Source organism: Oratosquilla oratoria, chromosome 26, assembly GCF_046742065.1.
Source record: "Oratosquilla oratoria isolate Oo_2021 chromosome 26, ASM4674206v1, whole genome shotgun sequence".
Classification (NCBI taxonomy): Eukaryota; Metazoa; Arthropoda; class Malacostraca; order Stomatopoda; family Squillidae; genus Oratosquilla; species Oratosquilla oratoria.
In genome coordinates this window covers 50,604,210-50,626,850 of record NC_134802.1, presented here as the reverse complement: position 1 = coordinate 50,626,850, position 22,641 = coordinate 50,604,210, and the positions used below count along the sequence as shown (strand labels likewise).

General features: G+C 40.8%; 1 protein-coding gene across 6 annotated transcripts in view; it reads right to left on the bottom strand.

Moving 5' to 3' along the window:
• The window catches only part of LOC143039558 (leucine-rich repeat serine/threonine-protein kinase 1-like), a 57,185-nt gene that overhangs the window by 4,881 nt on the left and 29,663 nt on the right, over nt 1–22,641 (bottom strand). For 5 of the 6 annotated variants that reach the window (XM_076209756.1, XM_076209759.1, XM_076209757.1 and 2 more), the window contains 19 exons: nt 22,208–22,342; nt 20,225–20,370; nt 19,669–19,813; nt 19,233–19,403; nt 17,353–17,431; nt 16,097–16,321; nt 15,561–15,683; nt 14,730–14,932; nt 13,580–13,739; nt 12,462–12,694; nt 11,366–11,644; nt 10,016–10,212; nt 9,361–9,571; nt 8,732–8,967; nt 7,942–8,140; nt 6,115–6,324; nt 5,177–5,428; nt 1,175–1,316; nt 583–692 (listed from right to left, as the gene is read on the bottom strand). In XM_076209756.1, coding sequence (XP_076065871.1) covers nt 583–692; nt 1,175–1,316; nt 5,177–5,428; nt 6,115–6,324; nt 7,942–8,140; nt 8,732–8,967; nt 9,361–9,571; nt 10,016–10,212; nt 11,366–11,644; nt 12,462–12,694; nt 13,580–13,739; nt 14,730–14,932; nt 15,561–15,683; nt 16,097–16,321; nt 17,353–17,431; nt 19,233–19,403; nt 19,669–19,813; nt 20,225–20,370; nt 22,208–22,342 — 3,456 coding nt within the window. The remainder of the gene's footprint in view (nt 1–582; nt 693–1,174; nt 1,317–5,176; nt 5,429–6,114; nt 6,325–7,941; nt 8,141–8,731; nt 8,968–9,360; nt 9,572–10,015; nt 10,213–11,365; nt 11,645–12,461; nt 12,695–13,579; nt 13,740–14,729; nt 14,933–15,560; nt 15,684–16,096; nt 16,322–17,352; nt 17,432–19,232; nt 19,404–19,668; nt 19,814–20,224; nt 20,371–22,207; nt 22,343–22,641) is intronic. The other variant, XM_076209760.1, reaches the window with a different exon arrangement.

The following is a 22,641-nucleotide window of genomic DNA, read 5'->3' as shown; positions in this document are numbered from 1 at the left end:
CCGGTATGTTCCTGACTGAAGATCCTATTTCTTTTTCCACAACAAATTAATAATTAAAATCTATGCATTCAATATCCTCTACTGGGATATTATTCACAAATTTCATATTTAAGGATAACTACCTTGAAATCATCATAAGGCCGATCTAACTACATCCTTTTTAATTTTACATGAAAAAAAGTTGCTCTCTCCCTTGCCATACTACCTGGGTAGCCGTAAATCTAATCCCACTGGTATGTTATCACCTCTTAATCTTGTCATCATTAAGAAACAACCTTTAGAATCTGAACAAAATTTCTATAATAAAAAAATCTGTATCTTTCTTCTCATTGTGCCTTGGATTTCTTTTTCATAATTTGACTACAATTCTACTACAATGCAGGGATGACCTGTCATACAGGAGGAGCCAAGAAAAGAGGGAGGGTGGGGTGGTGAATGGGAGTGGAGTATGTGGGGATGAAATAGATGGGAATGAATTTATGCCTTTGACTTTGGCTACCTCCCTTGTAAGGGGGAAAAAGCCCTAGGTAGATGTATATATGGATGACTACAATTTTTGTGAAGATAAAGAAACAAAAGTACCTTTTCTGTATATTCTTCCTCTCCATTGTGTCTCATCATTTCTGGAGCCATAAAACCTTCAGTGCCTCCAAAACCTTTTGTCCCAGTTGGCAAACTTGCTCTGCTGATGCCTGCAAAAATGCAAAAGATGAATTTGAAAACTTACAAGCTATTTTGCACTACAAACCAATGCAACAATCCCCCCCTTACTACAGAAAGCTCTATAGCAATATCCCATACCTTGAATCTTCTTCCGCTGTCTCCTATCTTTTGCAATCTCTCTTCCCTGCTTGGAAGACATTCCACATGCATCCAAAACCCATTCCTTTCTATCCATCTGTCATTTTCAGTCATTCCTCCCAAGCTCACTCTATACACTCCTAATCTCACTCTATATTTGTAAGAAGTAACTATACTTGAGGAATTGGAAAAAACATAGATGTCAAAGGATGCTAAGATGAGAGGAGCAATGAGAGGCTTTTAGAAGGGTGTGGTGTGGGTGTATGCTTTGAGGAAAAAAGATCCTTTGGTATATATGGAAAAGAATCTTGTTATTTCTTCCTGATACTGAATACATTATTCCTGACAATATAGAAATAGACAACAAACTTACCATAATCAGCTACTCTAACATCCACTCTAGGATAGGGATCATGATGGAATGGAGGTGGTAGATCCCAAACCAACACATTCTCTGACTTGAGGTCTCTGTAGATTATATGCTGACCATGAAGGTACTCCAGAGCTTTTGCAACCTGTTCAAACGATAAAAGTTACTGTTATGATAATTTAGTTCCTCTTTACAAGGGAAAAGGGGACAAGTTTGAATGTAGTAGTTTCAGAGGGATTAGCCTGTTAAGTGTAGTAGGGAAGGCTTATGGGAGGATCTTAATTGAGAGGATTAGGAGAGGAACAGAAGGAGTAATTGGTGAGGAACAGTGTGGATTTAGGACAGGTAGAGGTTGTGTAGATCAGATCTTTGTGGTAAGACAGATATGTGAGAAAGCTATAGGAAAGGGGAAGGATGTTTTTTGGGCTTTTATGGATCTGGAAAAGGCTTATGATAGGGTAGACAGAAAGGCACTGTGGGAGGTTATGCAGATTTATGGGATAGGAGGAAAGCTTTTGGGAGCTGTCAAGAGTTTTTATGAGAGTAGTAGAGCTTGTGTCAGGATTAGAAATGGAGAGAGTGAGTGGTTTGAAGTGAAGGTGGGACTTCGTCAAGGATGCGTTATGTCGCCCTGACTGTTCAACTTATACATGGATGGGGTGGTGCGAGAGGTGAATGCTAGGGTAGTGGGTCAGGGATTGGAGATGGTTAAAGAAAATGGAGAAAAGTGGGAGGTGAGCCAGCTGTTGTTTGCGGACGACACTGCGCTTGTGGCAGGGTCAGAGGAGGGATTGAGGAAGCTGGTGGCAGAGTTTGGGAGAGTATGTGATAGAAGAAAGCTAAAGATAAATGTGGGTAAAAGTAAGGTGATGAGATGTACAAGGGGTGAAAGTGGCAGTAGACTGGAAGTGAACATTAAGGGAGAGCGACTGGAGGAAGTGGATAGTTTTAGATACTTGGGTGCAAGTGTAGCAGGAAAAGGTGGAGTGAAGGTGGAGGTAGAATGTAGATTGAGAGAAGCGAGTAAATGCCTTGGTGGATTAAAGAGTGTAATGAGGAATAGACATTTGGGAATGGATGCAAAGAGGAGACTGTATGAAGGAGTGATTGTGCCAACAGCACTGTATGGGGCGGAAACGTGGAACATAAGAGAAGAAGAGAGAAGGAGTTTGAATGTGTTTGAGATGAGGTGTCTGAGAAGTATGGTGGGGGTTACTAGGCTGGATAGAGTGAGAAATGAGGAGGTGAGGAGGAGAACAGGGGTGAAAAAGGATTTGGGAGATAGGGTTGATGAAAGAATATTAGGATGGTTTGGACACATGGAAAGAATGAGTGAAGAAAGACTAGTAAAAGAGGTATGGAAGGCAGATGTGGGGGGAGTGAACATGAGGGGACGTCCTAGGATGAGGTGGATGGATGGGGTGAAGTGGGCTTTGGGGAAGAGGGGAATGTCTGTTGAGGAAGGAAGGGAGAGGACGGAAGACAGAGGTGAGTGGAGAATGGTTGTATATGGATGATGTTGTGATTGCATGAGGAGGAATGGGCGGGGTGGGTGGGGGTGGGGTAGTATGTGTGAGTAAATTTTGACGCAGCCCGAAGGGATTTCTCCCCGTCCTCTCCTTATATGCAAGGGGGTACGGAGAGGGGGGGTCACCGATTAAATGAAGCAGCCTTGCTGTGGATGTGCTGTGTCTTGCGACACTGCTTCTGACCCAGGGCAGTGGGCAGGGTGCAGGGATGACCCGTCATCCGGGAGGTGCTCAGATGAGAGGGAGTGTGTTTGGGGATGAAGTGGGTGGGAGTGTTTTTATGCCTTTCCCTTTTTGGCTACCTCCCTTGTAAGGGGGAAAAAGCCTTGGTATATGTATGTATGTATGATAATTTCTTGAGGATTTTGTGGGTACTGACCCTTTTCATGAGTGCTTCATGGATTTTACTCTGGTTAATATATAACAAAAAAATAAATGAATAAATAAATAAAAATAAAAAGTAGGAATAAATAAATCTATCAACCTATATACCAAGCACTGTATGGGGCAGAAACATGGAACATAAGAGAAAAAGAGCTTAAATGTGTTTCAGATGAAATGCCTGAGAAGTGTGGTAGGGTTGGGTTTACTAGGCTGGTTAGAGTGAGAAATGAGGGGGTGAGGAGGAGAGCTGGGGTGGAAAAGGAGTTGGAAGATAGGGCTGATGAAAGAGTATTGGGATGGTTTGGACACATGGAAAGAATGAGTGAAGAAAGATTAGTGAAAGAAGTGTGGAAGCAGAGGTCGATAGAGTGAACATGAGGGGGCAACCAAGGATGAGATGGATGGATGGGGTAAGAGGGGCATTGGGAAAGAGGGGAATGCCTGTTGAAGAAGGAAGGGAGAAGACAGAAGATAGGGGTGAGTGGAGAATGGTTGTGTATGGATGATGCTGTGATACATAGAAGGAATTGGTTGGGGAATGGGGGGGTTAGGGAGTGGTTATGTGTGAATGATATTTTGACGCAGCCCCAAGGGATTTCTCCCCGTCTTCTCTTTTTCTGCATGAGGAGACAGTGAGGGGTGTTGCTGATTAAATAAAGCAACCTTGCTGTGGATGTGCTGTGTTTTGCTTCTGACCCAGGGCAATGGGCAAGATGCAGGGATGACCCATCATCCAGGAGGAGCCAAGAAAAGAAGGAGGGAGGGGTTGTGAATTGGAGTGGAGTGGATTTATGCCTTTCACTTTGGCTACCTCCCTTGCAAGGGGGAAAAAGCCCCTGACCAGGGAGATAGCCAAAGTCAAAAGGCACATACCCACTCCCACCCATTTCATTCCCACCCAGTCCACTCCCATCCCCCACCCTTTCCTCCTTCTCATCTTAACTCCTCGTGGATGATGGTTTATCCCTGTATCCTGCGCAGTGCCCTGGGTCAGAAGCAATGCAGCAAGACACAGCACATCCATAGCAAGGCCATTTCACTTGATTGGCGACCCCCTCTTCATCCCCTCATGTAGAAAATGAGAAGACAAGGGGAAATCCCTTTGGGCTGTGCAAATATCATTCACACATAATCACTCCCTGACCCCCCATCCCCAACTCCTTCCCTTCCTTGCATCACAGTATCATCTATACACAACCATTCTCCTCTCACCCCTGTACCCTGCCTCTCCCTTCCTTGCTCAACAGACATTCTCCTCTTGCTCAATGCCCCTTTTACCCCATCCCACCTCATCCTTGGTTGTCCCTTCAAGTTCACTCCATCCACCTCTGCCTTCCACACCTCTTTTACTAATCTTTCTCCACTCATTCTTTATAATATGATAATAATAAAATTCATAATAATGATAAATATACATATATACATACACACATACAAAATAAATCAATTAATAAATCTGAATGATGAACTTTGGCCTGAAGCAGGTTTCATTTCATGGAAGCCTTGCTCAGACTAAAGCTCAGTCCCAAGCTAAAAAACATCTAGACTGATCATACAATATTGATAAAGCACACAGAATAGGATTGGCCACACATTCAAACTGCCGCAGATGTAATCACTACTTAGGAGACACAGAGCACCTCATACTACAAATCCCCACAGTAACAATCCCCAGACAACACAACATCTCTTCTTTGAGTGACTTATGGTCCTGACTGGCTCTTGCTGATTTCCTGGAGGCCATGGGTCTTCTGCAAGAGAGGCCAAGGGCAATGGATTGATTGATAATGCATGGTATTGAAAGTATAACTTGCTATGTCCAAATCTTTCTTGGCCATATGATGTGATTCAAAACAAGTTAGAGATAAATTTCACACATGACACAGGAGTGTACAGAAAAGCAGCTCATCAAATCATAAAATTTTTCTTCCACTAAAAGCAAAATCAATCAATCAATCCATTCCCCCTGGTCCCACTTGCAGAATATCTGCAGTCTCCAGGAAACTGGTAACAGCCTCAGGGTGAGACCATAAGTCTCCTAGGGAAGAGATATAAAGATATGAGAGCAAATGAATATGTAAACAAATCTCACCTGAAGGATGACTGCTTGTAACGTATGAAGAGTAAGCCTTGCCCCCGACCTACGATAGTGCTTGAGGCACTGGTCCAGTGCTCCTTGGGGCGCCAACTCGAGCACCAGGGCAAGTGGTCGAGGACACACCCCAACCAGAGGCACAATGTGAGGATGACGGAGGGCAAGAAGGATGTTTACCTCCTGGCGTGCAGAACAGTATGCCTTGCATGCATGCTGTAGGGGATCACGTTCCCACTTACTTTGTGCTGCCTGAAATGTAAAATTATCATAATTATTTTACAGTTTTTTCTAGACATTTACATAATGGTTTGAATTGGCAGTATGCTGGCATGATCACAACATATCATATGTGGAGCACCATTACAGGCTGACCTTCCCTCCGTAACCCTGGTTATAACCCACTGACACTGAGGGCTAATCAATAACAACAGCAACAACAACAATACTTTTGTCTTAAGGTCCCCTTTGCTACAATGTTGCACTCCACAGCTTGTAGTTTGGTTAGAGTTCAAAATTTTACATCTAGGTTAGGGAATGGCACCAAAACATCCTCACATTATCCCATACTATCTGGATGCCAAAATGCTTCTTTCCTCTTATAAGGGAGGTAGCCAGCCTAAACACACTACAAGGTAATTTCATCAGTTTTTTCTGTATAATGTCAGATGATTCTATTCATATGAAAGAAAGACTCAGAATCAAATTAGCTACAAGTATTTGTAATCATGGGTACCCTATCCATATCAAGAGACTTTACAAATGTTTCCAGACTAACCTTAGATAATTTTGTTCAGCAGAAGCAAAACCCTATTTAAATTATTTTTGCTATAATAATGTGAGTGCGTGCCTTGACTTGGCTACCTCCCATATAAGGGAGAAGAGGCCCTTGGTATATAGAATAATAATGTCCACAACATGACGGATCATTAGCTTACCTTGTAAGCGACTATGGCACTCTGTCTTGCATTGGGTCCTGGGTCAACAGGCTGAAGCATCTTCAGCGCTACATCAGTCTGTGCTCCCGTGACACCACGGTGCCGACAAGACCCTTGAAAAACAAAGCCGAAGCCACCCCGGCCTAGTAGTTTACCCTGCTTGATCACGTCTGGTCGAATCAAGAAACGATCACCAAGATCTAGGAACACCTAGATGGGGATGAAAATATGTGAATCTTTGTACAAGTACAAGGAAAATGTGTGTTGCCACACTGCATATACATAAACAAGTGTGCAACAAGATATATCTGGATAAGGATGAAAAGATGAATTTCTGTATCAGGAGAAAGATAACCTGTCTACAGCGACACTAGAAATATGTGTATAAAAATGTAACAAAAATACAGTTAAGACAATCATACATCATACAATGAATCTATAAGGTCATATCAATTCAATATACTGACATTTCACTCCATTTGCTTTACCCTTTCCTTACTTCATCATAATCCTATCAACATTACTGTACCATGGTTACATTCAGGAAGTTATGTTCTTCACATACATTAATATTAATACAGGATTATAATTCTTTCTTTCAGTAGGGACCAACAGCAGGTACCTGTAAGTAGTGGTCCTGTGAGACAGATATAGAAGATTCATTTCTCTACTGCCTGTGGTATAGTGCTTTGTCCTAGGATACTAGCATAGAGTAGGGTACCATAGTGTTGTGGCATGCCCCAACCAGCAGTGACGCTTCCTGTACAAGGACCCTTTGTTACAGCCAACAAGGCCCCTTTTCATACTTATACTAGGTGTGGCATCGTCTTCACCCTGTGTAATGAACGACATTGGCCCCCCACGTCAGTCCATACCCGTTTGTATTCCCATGTGCACCTAGCACTCCCATGTATACATAACCCACTGATTAATAAACGCATAAATCGTCCCCTCCTGCATTTCACTGTTGCCTCTGCATGCAGGATTGCATGCAAACACTGTCCATCTTCAAAACCTGTCAATGTCCTCTCTTTCACCTTACCTACACGTGGTGGTCCTGTAAGATGGAGAGCAAAGCTACCAACTTTCAAAACCCAACAGAAAGTGTAGCCCTGAGGGGCTGAAACTCAGTCCCTGGACTGGACCAACTATCTCTCTCTCTATTAACTTTAACTGTATTTATTACACTATTTCAAATATGAGAAGACAACTTTCAGCCATTGACATAGAAACAGTCCCGCACTTACATGACACACACAAAACAGTCCTAAATTTCTTCTCACAGAGACCTCTGGGAGGTTCTGAGGACCATTGACAGCCACTGTAGGGCTGTGGGTTTCCACTTAGTGAAACTTGAAGCAGCAAATGACTGACTGAGCTCTAATTTTCTCTATGTAAGCTTTACCTATATCTCCTCCACCTTTTCATACAAAGAGAGCTAACTGGCAAATGCTCCCCTTTTCCTACCAATGACGATCGATATACCCTGCAAACATGATTTAGAGGGCCAGCATTGGCCCTAGGTTGGCATATATTGGTAACAAATGGGCCAACCTAGGGCCAATGTTGGGCCAATGCTGGGCCAATGTTGGGCCAACCTAGGGCCAATGTTGGCCCACTAAATCATGTTTGTAGGGGAGTTGGTGACCAGGAAAACAGTCCCACACCAATACAACATAACCTGCAATCTAATGCTTCTTCCCAGAGATACCTATGGATGGGCCCAAGTACTGGTGCCAGTCACTTTAAGAGATGATTTCCACTGAGTGAAATTTGGGGTATCAGTTATCATTATTATACTTTCATAACTCTGTGCTCTTCACTTACAGTATCTGGTGCAATCTGTGCAAGGAGCAGATCAGCATGAAGGGGACATGACACTGATCTTGCTGAGTAAGCCGCCAGGATACATTCTTCAACCATGAAGGAGTATACAACAGGAGTCACTTCTTGGCCAGACATGTTTTCGGCATCACTGCGCCGAGAGTTGTCAAGATCGGGTCGTCCTTCGGCTGATGGCATTCGACTGGTGGTGGTGGTATTTGTAAACAATCATGAGAAATAGTGCATACATTTCTAATTTGGTAACAATTTTATGGAAAAAAAAGGGTCAGACTACTTTTAATGCATGATTTACCATGATTTACATGTATATGCAATGTACTACATTTCCCAACTGATATGTTACTTCCAACATAGTGATGTAGCCATAAATGAGAGAGAAATCCTCACCCTTTTCATCCCCAATCCACTACAATCTGAATTCACTGCAAATAATAATTTACTCAGCAATCCTACAACTGGCTGTTGGGCCCTGCTGTAGAGGTGCTGTGTCTCACTACATTGTCTTTGATCCAATTGGTATGGCAGGGGACAGGGATGGCCCTTTATGGATAAGGTGCTAAGATGGATGGAGGGATGAATTGGTTTCAGATGGGTGAGGGTTGGGTGTACAGTCTGAATAGGCTACTCCTCTCATAAGGGGGGGAAAGATCCTTTGATAAACATGTATATCCACCTTATTCTGAATGTCTTGTGGTATTTGGTTCAGTTGAAGGAAACCTACACATTGAAAGAACTAACATTTGGATTTAATAGATTACTGTAATGGTCTCACCTTGAAGCTGCAGAGTCAGGCCCAACTCCGCTGTCTCCGTCGGAGGTGTACGATTCTCGGGAACCCCAGCTACGTCGTGGCAATTGAGGGGACACATTACCACCGGCACTACCACTTCCACCTCCTCCAGTTCCACTGCCAGTTCCACCTCCACTACTACTCACCCCACTTCCACCTACAGCACTACCACCACCTTCTGCCACACCATGGATGTTGTGTGTCCCAACAGGTACATTCTATGCCAAAAAAAAAAAAAAAAAAAGGGGATAAAAAAGGAGGGGAAGGAATAAGTTACAGTTAGCAATTACATACAGTTAAAAGTTGTACATCAGAATATCATCACATTTAGATAAGAAAGTGGTTAGAGTTCCCGGTTGCCACTACAGCTATCTGGGTTCAAATCCCACCCAGGGCTGAAATAATTTCAGTATTGCTGCACTGAGAGTCATTACTCCAACTCTCGTGGGCGGGGAGTTGGGGGTGTGTATGTGTGCGTGTAAGGTCACAGCATTACCCATAGATGGGTCATATGTGAGCTCTGAGCTCTCTTCCAGGAGGGAAATAGCTGTCGATCAGAAATCCAACATATGATCCAAGATCATGGTGAGATCCAAAGTTCCTTTCCTAACCTGTGACATCTGAGAAGCAGTCATGGGGCAGTAAAGAGGGTTCATCTCAACAAAGGAACCCCAGTTGTCTGGCAGGTGCCGAGCCTGGGGATGGTTTCCTGGTCCCTCATGCTGTCCATGGCACTCCAAACATACTGGGCAAGGCACCAAACGTGTCACTAGGAACTTACCCTCACTTGTGTGAACAAAGCGAGTACCTAGGGTTGGATACCTGTCAAAAAGAAGATAATAAAATCAAAATACAATGCAGCTGTTGTATCTACTTAAATTTATCTTTAATGTTTTAGGGTAAGTTCTAATATCAAGGCTTATTCTAGTGAAGATATAAAAATGCAGCAATATGAGCCCAGAGTATGAATGTTTTTGCAATATTTCCATATTTTCCTCAGGTGTAAATTTCTTCTCTAATATACATGACAAATTAGATTATAGATCACAAATTTTGTTCGCTCTCCAATTTCTTATATTTATCTATTCCTTTTTTTTCAGAAAAATGTGAGTATTACAATTCAAGTCGCTATCTACTCTTTTCCTTTGAATTTTCAACTCTGTTAAATCTTTATCAATCTTATTTTAAGAAATAAAAAGGTGACCCACCAGTTAACTCTGTTAAATCTTTATCAATTTTATTTTAAGAAATAAAAAGGTGACCCACCAGTCCTCCAACAGCGTGTCAATGTGGTCCACTGCTAATGAGAGAAGTTTGGCTATGCACTCTGGCGAAGGGTCGAGTACTACTGACTGTATGCCGCAAGCCAAAACTTCATCTTTGGCATCCAGATCAGGAAGTGGGCGTTTAATGACAACAGCCTCATTGGGGAGGAGAATCTCTAATACAGCAGAGTTGTTGACCTTGAAAAAAAGACACGATGGTTTAAAACCCACCTCTCAATGTTATGTTGCATCAAATAAAATGCCCTGATTAATATTTGGACCAACAATAGGTGGTCTTCAGGTAATCAGCAACAGCCTCTGAGTGGGACCATTCGTCCCTTAGGGAAGCCAGTCTTGTGCAAGAGATGGACATGAGACAGACATGAGAGAAAACTGTCTCCCTACCTCATCTTCAAAATCTGTTCATAATCTCACCTCAATCAAAAGGGGCTGACACTTTGTCTCTGGACCAGTCCCAAGATCTCCCTTAAGTGAAATTCCTTCACCTTCTCACATAAAAAAGACTGATAACTGGCAACTGCTCTCCTCCAGCTTATACAAGCCAGTGATGTATCTATAGTCACATGCTAATACAAAAATTGACAACTGTCTAATATTTCTTCCCAGAGATCTATGGGAGGGCCAGAGGGCCACTATCAGCATCATCCATACACAACCATTTTTTACTCACCCCTGTCTCCATTCTTCTCCCTTCTTTCTTCAACAGACATACTCCTCTGGTCTATAAGACTCCATGCAACTAAGCAGTCAACATCCCATTATATGGAACTATAATATATGCTTCTGATATGGTGATGTACTTCGCTGATTTCAGACTGATTGGGTCTCAACCAATCAAAACCTTGAGTTGGTCTGAAGTCTTTTCCGCACCAGCAACATAACACCACCTGACCTTACGCTGATCAAAATCAGTAAAGTATATCGCTATGTTGAAGGAGTTCAGAAGTAAAATATGTCCCTTATACTTAAACTTTTTCTAGCCCTCCCTCTTTGTAAAATTAACCTCTCTTTTCCTCTCTTTATCTTTGCTTTTTTCCCATCCTTTTCAAAAGTAACTTCCTTTTTCATCTATTTATATACCAGAAGGGTTCTTCTCCCTCATAAGGGTGGCAGCCAGTTTCATTTTCATGGTGACCCTCCCTCCTAATCCACTCATGAGTAATTAGAGGAAATGAGGAGAAATTCCTTTGGGCCATCATCACCCATTCACCATTCCCTTTTCATACACTTTACAAAATTAACCTTCCTTTCCCTCTCCTTTGTAAACCTAACCTCCTTTTTGCAAAACTAATCTCTTTTTTTTTTTTCTCTTTGATATGAAATTACTCACCTCTACATCTGACCACACGCCCTCCTGCCGTATTAAGAACCTCATACTTTTGTAGTCATAACTGAGTTGCAGGGTATGCTGGTGCTGATGATGAGGTGGTGGGGAGGCTTGATTGTGATGTAGGTTATGAGGATTTTGGAAGCCACTTGTAGTACTGGGGATGACTTCACACATGCGAAAAAGTGTTGTATGTGCATAATGAAGCTCCATCCCAGTTTGCCAGCAGACCCATTCTGCCTGACCGCCAAGAACCGATGACAGGTCTTTATCACTTAATACCTGAAAATGGATCAGAGTTTTTTTTTAATGCAACAGAGAATGTTGTACTGTTTTATTACTTAAACAATTACCACAAAAAACACATAATAGTAAAAAACTGAATAGCAACATCATCACCTGTAATTTACAGGGATAATGAAACCTGAAAGGGCTTATGGCAAGGGGGGAGGGAGGGGGGGCAAGGAACCTGTATATACAAGCTGGGGGTAAGGAGCCTGTATTTTCATGGGGGTTGGTGGTAAGGTGCTTATAATTGCAAAGTGGTTGGAAGTCCTCAACTACAATTAGAGACAGACAGTGAGAATGAGAGAAATGGGGAGAGAGAGAGAGTAAATCAGTATTATGGAAAGAAGATTCATAACCTGTACAAACAAACAACTTTGGAAGCAAATATCTATAATATTTCCCAATCAGAAAAACTATAAGTATCAGTAATTACATTATGATAAGCTTATCAATGAGATCCAAAATGGGAGGGGCAACAAACAGGTATTGGGTGGATGTGGGATGGGTGTAAGTTTTGACTTGGCCAGCCCCCTTATAAGGGGGAAAAAGCTTTTTGATATCTATGTACAAATAAATCAGGTCAATTTATGCCTAACCACTTCTGTTTGTGGAGAGCAAACCAGAAGCTTTGTTATTACAACTGGGCAACCTTCTTCATTCTGAAATTAAATACCTCACACTAGTACACTACTACTACTACTACTGTTATTCAACTATCACTTGTTAAAGAAAAATGTCTACCTTGTTAGAAGAAGAAGAGGAGGAGGAAAAAAAAAGGAAAGAGAGAAAAGATGTAACTTGCATGACTAACCTCTCGAGGCATAACAAAGTAGTTGCGGACAATGTCCACCACAGCATCATCGGCGAGTATCCTCGTAATGAGCCGGGACCAGAACCCTGAGGGGAAGTAGGACATGAGCAACAGCCGTCTGATTGCTGCGTGAGGTGCTGAGCGGTGGGTCACCTGGATGGCAGATGGGCTCGACTCTGTGGCTGCTGTTGGAGTTGTGCAAGCTGGGTCTTCCATGTCCTTCTTGGGACTTCCTGTTGGTGAAATAATTGTTGAAATAGATTAGAACTTTCTGTTAGTCAAACATCTCAATAATCTGGGATGCTTTTTGTCAATGAAACAACTCTGAATAACCTGGAAATTCCTGTTTGTGAAATAAGCATTTGGAGGAGGGGAAGCTAAAGCTGTGAATCAGATTACTTAATGGTTATGTTTGTATTTTTTCATTCACCTGGTTGTTACTCGCAAAGTGATGGCTAGGTGTAAGGGAGGAAACAGTATGAATCCTTTCACTCTCACCACATGTCCATCTCAGGCCTGGTCACAGGATCAAACTGCCCTGGATGCAACCATCATCACACAGAAGACACTGTACATCTTACTTCACACTGACTCACACTAACAATCCCTGGACAACAACGATGCAAATTCCTTCCTTCCCTGAGTGACCCGTGGCTGGCTGTTGCTGGTTACTTGAGAGCTGTGGATCTCCTCCAGGAGAGACCCGGGGTATTGGGTGGATTGACGGGAACCACCTCTGAACCTCCCCCCTCATCCACTCTTGGGTACTCTCCTACTACTCCTGCACATTATACGTACTTGTGGACCCATTTCTCATTGCCTCATTCCCCACCCCACCCCCGCAACACGCACACTTTTTAACCTCTTCAATAAGAGTCAAATTCTTGTGCGCAGCATCAGATTCCTGATCATGATGATGCATCACAACATTCGCATTACGAAATATAAAGTCACTGCTGATTTACTCATTCTTCTTCAAGCCAGTTCAGAGAATCCAGGGGCCACTCAACTACAACTACAAAATAAATATAATCAAGAAGCCAATGCCAGTATCCTCGTGCTTCATGATGCCTGTGTAGACATTATTATATGGAGGAGGTTAATCATCCTACACTTACCGATGGCTTCGGTTGTGAGGGCAAACGAGGGTATTGGTTTTGATAGTCTTCGATCATCTGCATTGGATACATAGAAGGAGGAGTTGCCAACAATAGTCGATCCTGAAGCTCCTGGAAATTTCTTCCCTCTTACAGACCAACCACGAGACCGAACGGGAATCTGCATGAGTGTTAATGTGTAGAAATAAAATTTGCATATAGTCAACTGCATCTACTACCCATAATACTTTTTGAAATGGTCATTTTAAGGTATTGATTTTCACATGTCTAGCAAAGCCTATTATCTAAAACTGTTAGTTATGACTTAAAGTTTGGTCACTGACACTTCCCATACATAACAGAAAATTATGGTACTCAAACTAATTCATACATGCACAAAAAACAATAAAACTTTAAAACCTAGTCACAAACACAAACCCCACAATATAACTCAACTGAATTACAATAACAAAACTAAAACAATTAGAAACAGATTATTCACTTGAAGTTAGTATTCTTCAATTTATCTCACAAATATGAAACAAAACAGCAAGTATCTTGGTGGCATTACATTCCAAACTGTAAACCACCTATACACCATTTTCAAAACTATTATGATGCATATTAATTTGGTCTCTTTCCACTGGCAGTACACAAAGTTGAGTGACAAAAATCTGCCTCTCTGATTAAAAAGTTCCTTAGTCTACAACAAACCAGGGGTGAACAGCAACAGGATGTACAAAGGGGAAGAAAATGAATCTAGACAAAATGAAAGTCAGAAAATATAGTAAGACAAACTAGAACAGTAAATATATAGGTTTAGAAGCAGTGGGAAAAGGAAGCTGTTAAAATGTAGAACAAGATAAAAAGTGAATGGAAGGATAATACCAAGTGTGAGCATGAGTGTGTTTCTATATATGTATGTACAGCTGGACCACCCCCTTTATAAGAGGGAAAGAGCCTTCTGGTATGTGTATGTGTGTGTATATGGCATGACTTGAGTACATAAACTCAAAGATGGTACACTGATAATTTTTCACTCAGCTACAGAAGAGGCAGGCTACATGAACTCTGAGGTTACAAAACAAATGCTATACAGAACACACATTAACCATTGGCAAAAGAAGAAAAAGAGCCGCAGTTGTACTGAACCCCCTGGTCAGAAGAGTACCTTTACCCTAACATCTGTCCCTGGCAGGCCACTTCTCAACTGTTCCTCTGTGGGGAGCAGGGAGGGAATGAGCAGTGTCCGATTGTCCCATGTCAGTGCAACCTCAAATTTGTTGAGGAGGTTGACAATATAGGACTTTGCGTCAACTGGGGCACAGGTTGACGACTTGAACACGTGTTTTAGGTCATCCAGTTTCATGATACCTGCGAGGAAAAAGAGACGACACTTTCATACTTTGGAGACACAAGTTAATGAAAAAAATAAAATACAACAAGAAGAAATATTTGTATACATATATATATATATATATATATATATATATATATATTATATATATATATATATATATATATATATATATATATATATACCAAAAGTCCTTTCCCTTTTATAAGGGTGGTGGCCAAGTCATTATATATATATATATGTTTTACACTGGTTGCTCACAGGCAATTTTATTCAGCAGAGGGAAATCTCTGACATTTAAAATGATTAAAAATTATCTTGAGTAAGCCCTTGAATACAATGACACTTTGTAGGCAGCACGAGGCTGTGGCAAGTGTTTGTGTGCCTCTCATGTCAAGGTGATCCTTCACTTTGAGGACTGTTTCTTGGTGTAAATGGTCTGTAGGTGTTGTATTTGTGCAGCCTGTCATTGTCTTTAGGGTTTTGTTCTGTATGGTCTGTAGGCTTCTTTTCCCTTATAAGGTTGGCTATCTCCCTTATAAGGAGGGAGAAGCCTTTGGTATAGACAGACTTGAATAAAATTGCCTGGCAATAGTCAGAATAATTATGTGAAACATGCATCACAGAGAAATCTTGGGATCTTACCATTACGAGCAAATGGGTTGATTTCCCGTATTGTAACAACATGAGCTAACATATCACAAAGCCACTGTGGATCCAGGAAGTACAAATCCTTCAGTGTAGCATCCTCATAATGCAACAAGACTCCTGTGAAATTAAAAGAAAGAATACAAATTGAAATAAAATCTTAAGATGCATAATAACTGATGTCCATAAATCATTCACTGTTTAAAGAATTGGCTGCTGAAGTAATCACACTAAACATACATATACCAATGTCTTTTTCTCCCTTACAAGGGAGGTAGCCAATGACAAAGGCATAAATCCACTCCCACCCATTTCATCCCCACATACTCCACTCCCATCCACCACCACTCCCTCCCTCTTTTCTTGGGTCCTCTTAGGTGACAGGTCATCCCTACATCTCGCCCACTGTCCTGGATAAGAAGCAGTGTAGCAAGACATAATACAAATGAGAAAGAAAAAACTATACCATTTTAGTGATGATATATCATCCACAAAATATTTACCAAAAAATTACCGCTCAAATGATTTCCTACCATTCTCATGAAGAAATGTGGTCGCTTGGTTGAGTTCTGCTGTATCTCTGAATGGCTGATATCCTCTTGCTCCCATTTCTTGCATGACTAAGGACTGATACTTGTCTGCTGGCAGCACCGGATCTCGCCCCTGGATCCTTCTCTCTAGCCCAAGGACTCCTACAATGTCCTCAAGGGCCAGGTAGGAGGCTGGGATACGTTGTCCCAGGAGGCGTTCTTTACTTCCTGGGGAGCAAGGAAGATTTGTTCTTATTAGATAAGGCCCTTTTATCCACATGGAGCAAAGATAAAAGGGAAAGCAGATGGGTGTGGGAGGGATGAAGGGTGGGTACCTGGCTAGCTAGCCACTCACTTGTAAGTGGGCAGAGGGCCTTTTGGTATATGTCTGTATGTATTGTTGAGACATCCTGACAAGCTGAAGCTGTTGGGCAGAGGAAAGATTGGAGTCTTAATCTGAGTTTTATTCTTGACCAGTTTCGCTACGAGTTTTTTCAAAAAATGAAAATGAAAAAGCTTGTAGAGAATCTAGTCTAGAATAAAACTTGGATTAAGACTTCATTTTGTATGTATATCTGTATGAACAAAACTGCCTGGCAAAATTAAAATCAAACACATCAGTTGCTTCAGGCAATAAAAGGGTTAAAAGACAGAAATTTGTTCCATGAATGCAGGTTCTGTCATCCTTGATTGCAGCCTAAATAAAACACATATGTTCCATGTAGTAGCAAGAGAACACTTTTTCTTATAACTTACTTGCTTTTACTCACATTATTTTGGAGTAACACACAAAAACTAAACAATCTTGCTACAGTATGAAAAATAAAGAAAATGTGAACATGTGAGTACAAGTCTGGCTCATCAATGCATTTTTCACTGTTCAATTTATTTAACAACTTCAGTATGAGTCAAATTCTCGCATGCAGCATCGGCTGCCATATGTATGATTCATCACACTACTCACATTATGAAATATAAAGTCACTGCTGTATTACTCATTCTCTTTTACTCTGAGTAATAATAAACACAGAAAACATGATCAAACCAGTTCACAGAATCTGGGGTTAACTCATTTACAACTACAAAAAAATATATAATCAAGATGCCAACACCGGCAGCCTTGTGTACTCCTACCTCATGACACTTGCATAGGCTTCATCATAACAAAGTGGTTAACAGCAAGATATGATATATGAGAGTGCAACTACACAATCAAAAAGTAAGACTTGATAACTAAGAGACCGATCTGTAAATCTTACCTGGTGTTTTAAGGCAGAACACAGTATCATAGATGAGTTTGCACAGGAGTTTGATGTTGTGTCTACTTTTGCAGCTCACCTGAAAAAACACATAACTCATTAAAGGGAGTGGACAAAACTGACAGACAAGACCTCTTGGTTTGAGATGGAAGAATGTCAAGAGGTCATGGGAATTAAGAGAAGAGAACATGACATGTCTGAAGGATGTCAAGAAATACAGTTATCTGTATATATGCATGGATAGCCCAGATGATACAGCCCAAACTAAGACTATAAATGAATATAAAACAAGGTTTGGTTTTGGTATAAAGCAAGATTGGGTAATAAATTGGTTAAAATAGGTTTAGTGTAAAGAAGGGAGGAATGGAGGTTGAGGTAAATTGTAGATTGAGAGAAACAAATAAATGCCTTGGGGAATCAAAAAGTGTAATTAGAAATAGGCATTTGGGAATGGATGCAGAGTCCTGGAGATTATATGAAGGTGTGATTATGCTGACACTGTATGGGGCAGAGACATGGATTTTCAGAGGAGCAGAGAAGAAAATTTTAAATGGGAGGGGGGTTAGGGAGTGGTCATGTGTAAGCGATATTTTGGTGCAGCCCAAAGGGATTTCTCCTTATCTCCTATTTTTCTGCAAGAGGGGATGGAGAGGGGGGATCACAGATTAAGTGAAGCAACCTTCCTGTTGATGTGCTGTGTCTTGTTGCATTGCTTCTGACCCAGGGCAGTGGGTGGGATACAGGGATGACCCATCATCCATGAGGAGCTAAGATGAGAGGGTGGTGGGTGGGAGTGGAATGGGTTGGAATGAAATGGATGGGAGTGGGAAAATGCTTTTTGACTTTGGCTACCTCCCTGGTATGGGGGAAAAAAGCCCTTGGTATATAGATAGATAAAGCAAGATTGTGGGGGAAAAATTATCACAGGTTGTTACTGTATACTGCAATTAGGTAAATATCTTCAGTCTTCTCTTGGCCTTCTCCACTTCCCACCTCTTTATTCTTTTCATATGCTTTCTTATTTCCTCTTTGCAACCATTCCTCATGCACATGCCTCTTTTCCACAACTACCATATTCACCTCTTCATTCCACTACACATTAAACACATGTCGCCTCATTCTATGCTATCCTACTCTTGCCCTGTCCAAGCAACAACACAAACTCTCTTCTTCAAATGCTTGTGGGCCAAACCAGTGGCTGTAGGAGTTACCTTGGGGCCATGAGTCTCCCACAAGAGACCAGGGGCAATGGATTGGATGATTCCCCCATTCACTATCCTTCTTTCTGCTCCTACACATTCTCCTCATCCTACACACTGTCTCTATGCCCTTTAATAGTTCCTCCTTGAAACATACATACATACATATACCAAAGGCTTTTTTCCCCCTTACACAGGAGGTAGCCAAAAAACAAAGGCATAGAACCCACTCCCACCCATTACATCCCCTACATACTCCACTCCCCTCTGCCCTCTTCCCTCCCTCTTATCTTGGCACCTCCAGGATGAAGGGTCATTCCTGCATCCAGTCCACTGCCCTGGGTCAGAAGCAGTGTCGCAAGACACAGCACATCCACAGCAAGGTTGCTTCATTACTTTGGCGACCGGCCTTCTCCATCCCCTTGAAACATATCCATTCTATTCCCATACTGCACTTCTCCTTCACAATATTTTATATATCACTCAGCTTCATGTGGCATTCATCCTCTTTCTCCCTACTTACTCAACTTACTTTCAGCACATCTTTGCTTTCTCCCTTCTGTTCTTTCTCCACCTTATACAGTATCCACTTGTTGTTCTAAGGGTAAAAAGTTAGGACAAGTGCATTATGAGAGTTCACACACATTCTTTTGTTGGAAAATATATTTCTTTCATACAAACCTCAATAGTGTCTAACACTCGTGGTAAGCCAAGTTTGTCTGCATCTATGACATTGATAAACCGGTCTCTGATCATCTGTTGTAGATCTTCACTCCATGATGAGGGGAACTTTTCTTTGACAAGGTCATAATGTGTTCCAACAACCAGAACAGGAGAATTGGGTGCTCTTGCCTGAAAGATTCAGCAATTGTATTCAGAAGATAAAAGACAAGGTATGAAAAATTCTAAGCTTACTTGCATTAAAAGCTATTATATCTCAACCACTTATATGGAATGAGATTTCAAGCTAAATCGGTACTACAATATAAAAGTTTATTGTTTTGGTGTTAGGTCTATCTCAGTTGGAACATATGAAGAGGCAAGAACATTGTATAAATCATATTTAAGAATTTGAGGTGTCTGTGTGCAGAAAAATACAAGGAGGTGTAACACATACCTGAATATTAACCAACCACTGTAAGATTTCATTGACACCTTTCTCGCCATCCGTGATCTTCCACACAACCAGGTATAGAGAGCGTTTGGAAAGAAAGTACTGATGTGTAGCATAATATTCCTTCTGTCCACCAAAGTCCCATGTTCTGTAAGCATCCAGTGACAAAATCAGATATCAAAAGTCAAGTCAATCTATTGTTACCTAATTCTCTCCTGCAGGAGATCCTAGGTTCCTGAGGAAACTGATTTTGGTCACAGGTTCAGTCTGGTTGTCAGAGAGAGTAGCACAATGCAATATACATTTGTTTCAATAGTTTTGTTCCAATGCACATAATGGTATAAACCTTTTGTATATTATCAAAACTATCAACATCTAGCTGCTTGACTATATCCATGATGAATATATGTATACTGTAGTCTCATACAATACAAAAAAGACAAAAGAAGGAAGAAAAAATAAAAAAGAGAAGAAATAAGAAAAGAAAGAAAAAGAAATATCCATGGCAAGGATTAAATGACTTTTTCATAGAATTGTATGTATTCTCATCTATCCTCACCTGAAAACAACAGGTCCATAGCTGGAGTGCCCTCTTATCTTTTTCTCAAAGATCCAATCGCCAATATCTACACCAACTGTAGACATACTTGTGCCCCGTGATGTGCGTGTGTTAATGTTACGATTTCCCATACGTTTAGCCCAGTGCTGAAAGATGCACAACAGAAAATTACTCTTTACATTTCCATATTTTTCACAACAAAATAAATATCACGCTAAAAAATATAACAATTCTCAACATTCTATCTGTATATCTAATATAAGAGGCTGTAAGAGGGTAGTAGAAAATGGTTGGTCGGGACAACCAAGGGTAGCTGCCAAGTCCTGTAAGAGGCTGGTAGATAAAGGTAGACAAGTAAGAAAGATAGAGGGGTAGGTGGCAAGAATTTATTTTATGAGTTTGATGTTTGGTAAACAATAGCTGGGAAGGAGTTCCATAATCTCGCTCCTTGTCTAAAGTTTATAAACAACTGATAGGGACCAGATTTTATTGCTGATGTAACAATATGTAAACTAAGCCATTCATGCATTGATATCATGATTATCTGAGTAAGCAGTGTTGCTTAAGATGTTTTAATAGCCTTTCTGATTGGAGACAGGGTGGAGGAGAAAAACTTATTGGTTCATGGAAGTAAAGTCACGCCCTTAGGGGAGGCATTTACATGTAACAGTAAAGATCATTGGACTAGGAAAGCTGTGATGTCAGTGCAGAGGTGGGGTAGGACATAAATTGAGGATCCCAGTTGGGAGTCCCTTGATGTAAATTTATACAAACCAAGTGTAATATTGTTCAGGAAGAAAAGAAGAAAACTTTTACCTCCATTTAATTCAACCCATAAAGAAACCTTACTTCCTACAGAAAGATATACACTCAACCCACGATTTCGTGGACCTCGAATTTACGGACTTTCGATTTAGCGGACAAAAAAAAGTGTGTCCGGTAGTAACAGTGAAATTTCGGATGAAGTCCGTAAAATGAAAATTTGTCCGATGGGTGTCCAGTAGTAACAGTCAAATACTGGACAAAGTCCGTAAAATGAAAATTTGTCCAATAGGTGTCCAGTAGTAACAGTCAAATAGTACTGGACAAAGTCCATAAAATGAAAATTTGTCTAACAGTAATGAAAAGAAACTTGAAAGTGAAAGAAAAAATACAAAACCATAGAAGGGAACAGTAAAAAGATGTAAACTGTAGTTACTACAGTGGTAATGGAGGTGACGGGTTCAAACTAGTGATACTGCAGTGCACAATAAATGTACAGTGCAGAAGTACAAATTTTGGTTCTAATTTGATTCCTTTCCAAAAATACTAATGACAAATATCATATATATTCTTTCTTTTACTATTTATCCATATACCAATATGCCTTTTCCCCTTCATAGGGGAGGTAGCCAGCTAAGGCACACATCCACCCTAATCCATCCCACTCCCATCTGTCACCCATTTCCCTTTTAATCTAGCTCCTCAGCTATCTTTCTTTTACAAAATAAAATTTCTGTTCTTCCTTTTATCACCTGCAACATGAACACTGATGAATAGAATATATACCAAGGTACCTGAAGGCATCCAATGGGGAGCAAATGATATTAGATATACAAAAGTAACAAATTACATGAATATGAATTTCTTTAGACTTTGAAATAATTTCAATTCAAACAATCAATGTGTTGCCCCAGTTCTCTTGCAGGAGACCCAGATGATGATCCACAGGACACCAGCCACAGCCACAGGTTCAACACTTAAGTTACTCAACGAAGTGATTTGTGTTGCTGTCTGGAAAGAGTGAGTGTGGGACAATGTAGGCTCTGTGTCTTCTGTGTGGTGACTCCTTCTAGGGAAATTGGCATCTGTTGCCAGGCTGATTCTTTGATGGTACCATTTAGTGTGGGGTGGTGACTTGAACATAGGCATATCAGTACAAATAAGGGATTCTTTGTATATACATTTGTATGTATGTACAAATATAAAATTTGCTCTGCTTACCTCTACTGGCTTCTTTCTGTAGGAACCAGTTCCTTCTTGTCGCAATTGCTCTAGGAGTGATGTTTTACCAATACCCTGGACTCCCACTATCATTAGTTTCATCCTTGCATATGGACGTGCATCTTCCAGAATACTCTGAAATAGGACCATAATGTGTATACATAAGTGCTTACCTCACTAAAAAAGGATGACAAAAATTCAAATTACAAAAAAATAACAAAATTCTCTATTTTTAATGTATCTGTTTTGCTTATACTTATCTATTGACAGTGGAATCAGATCTCTACATATGAGTGATCTTTTGTATAGACAAATTGAACTGTGAAAAAAAAAATTCTGAAGAAAATTAAATTTTTGTATTTCAAGCCGAGATTCAAACAGTGAACTGCACTTAACCATGTTCCATCTCTATATACCAAAAGTATTTTGCATGA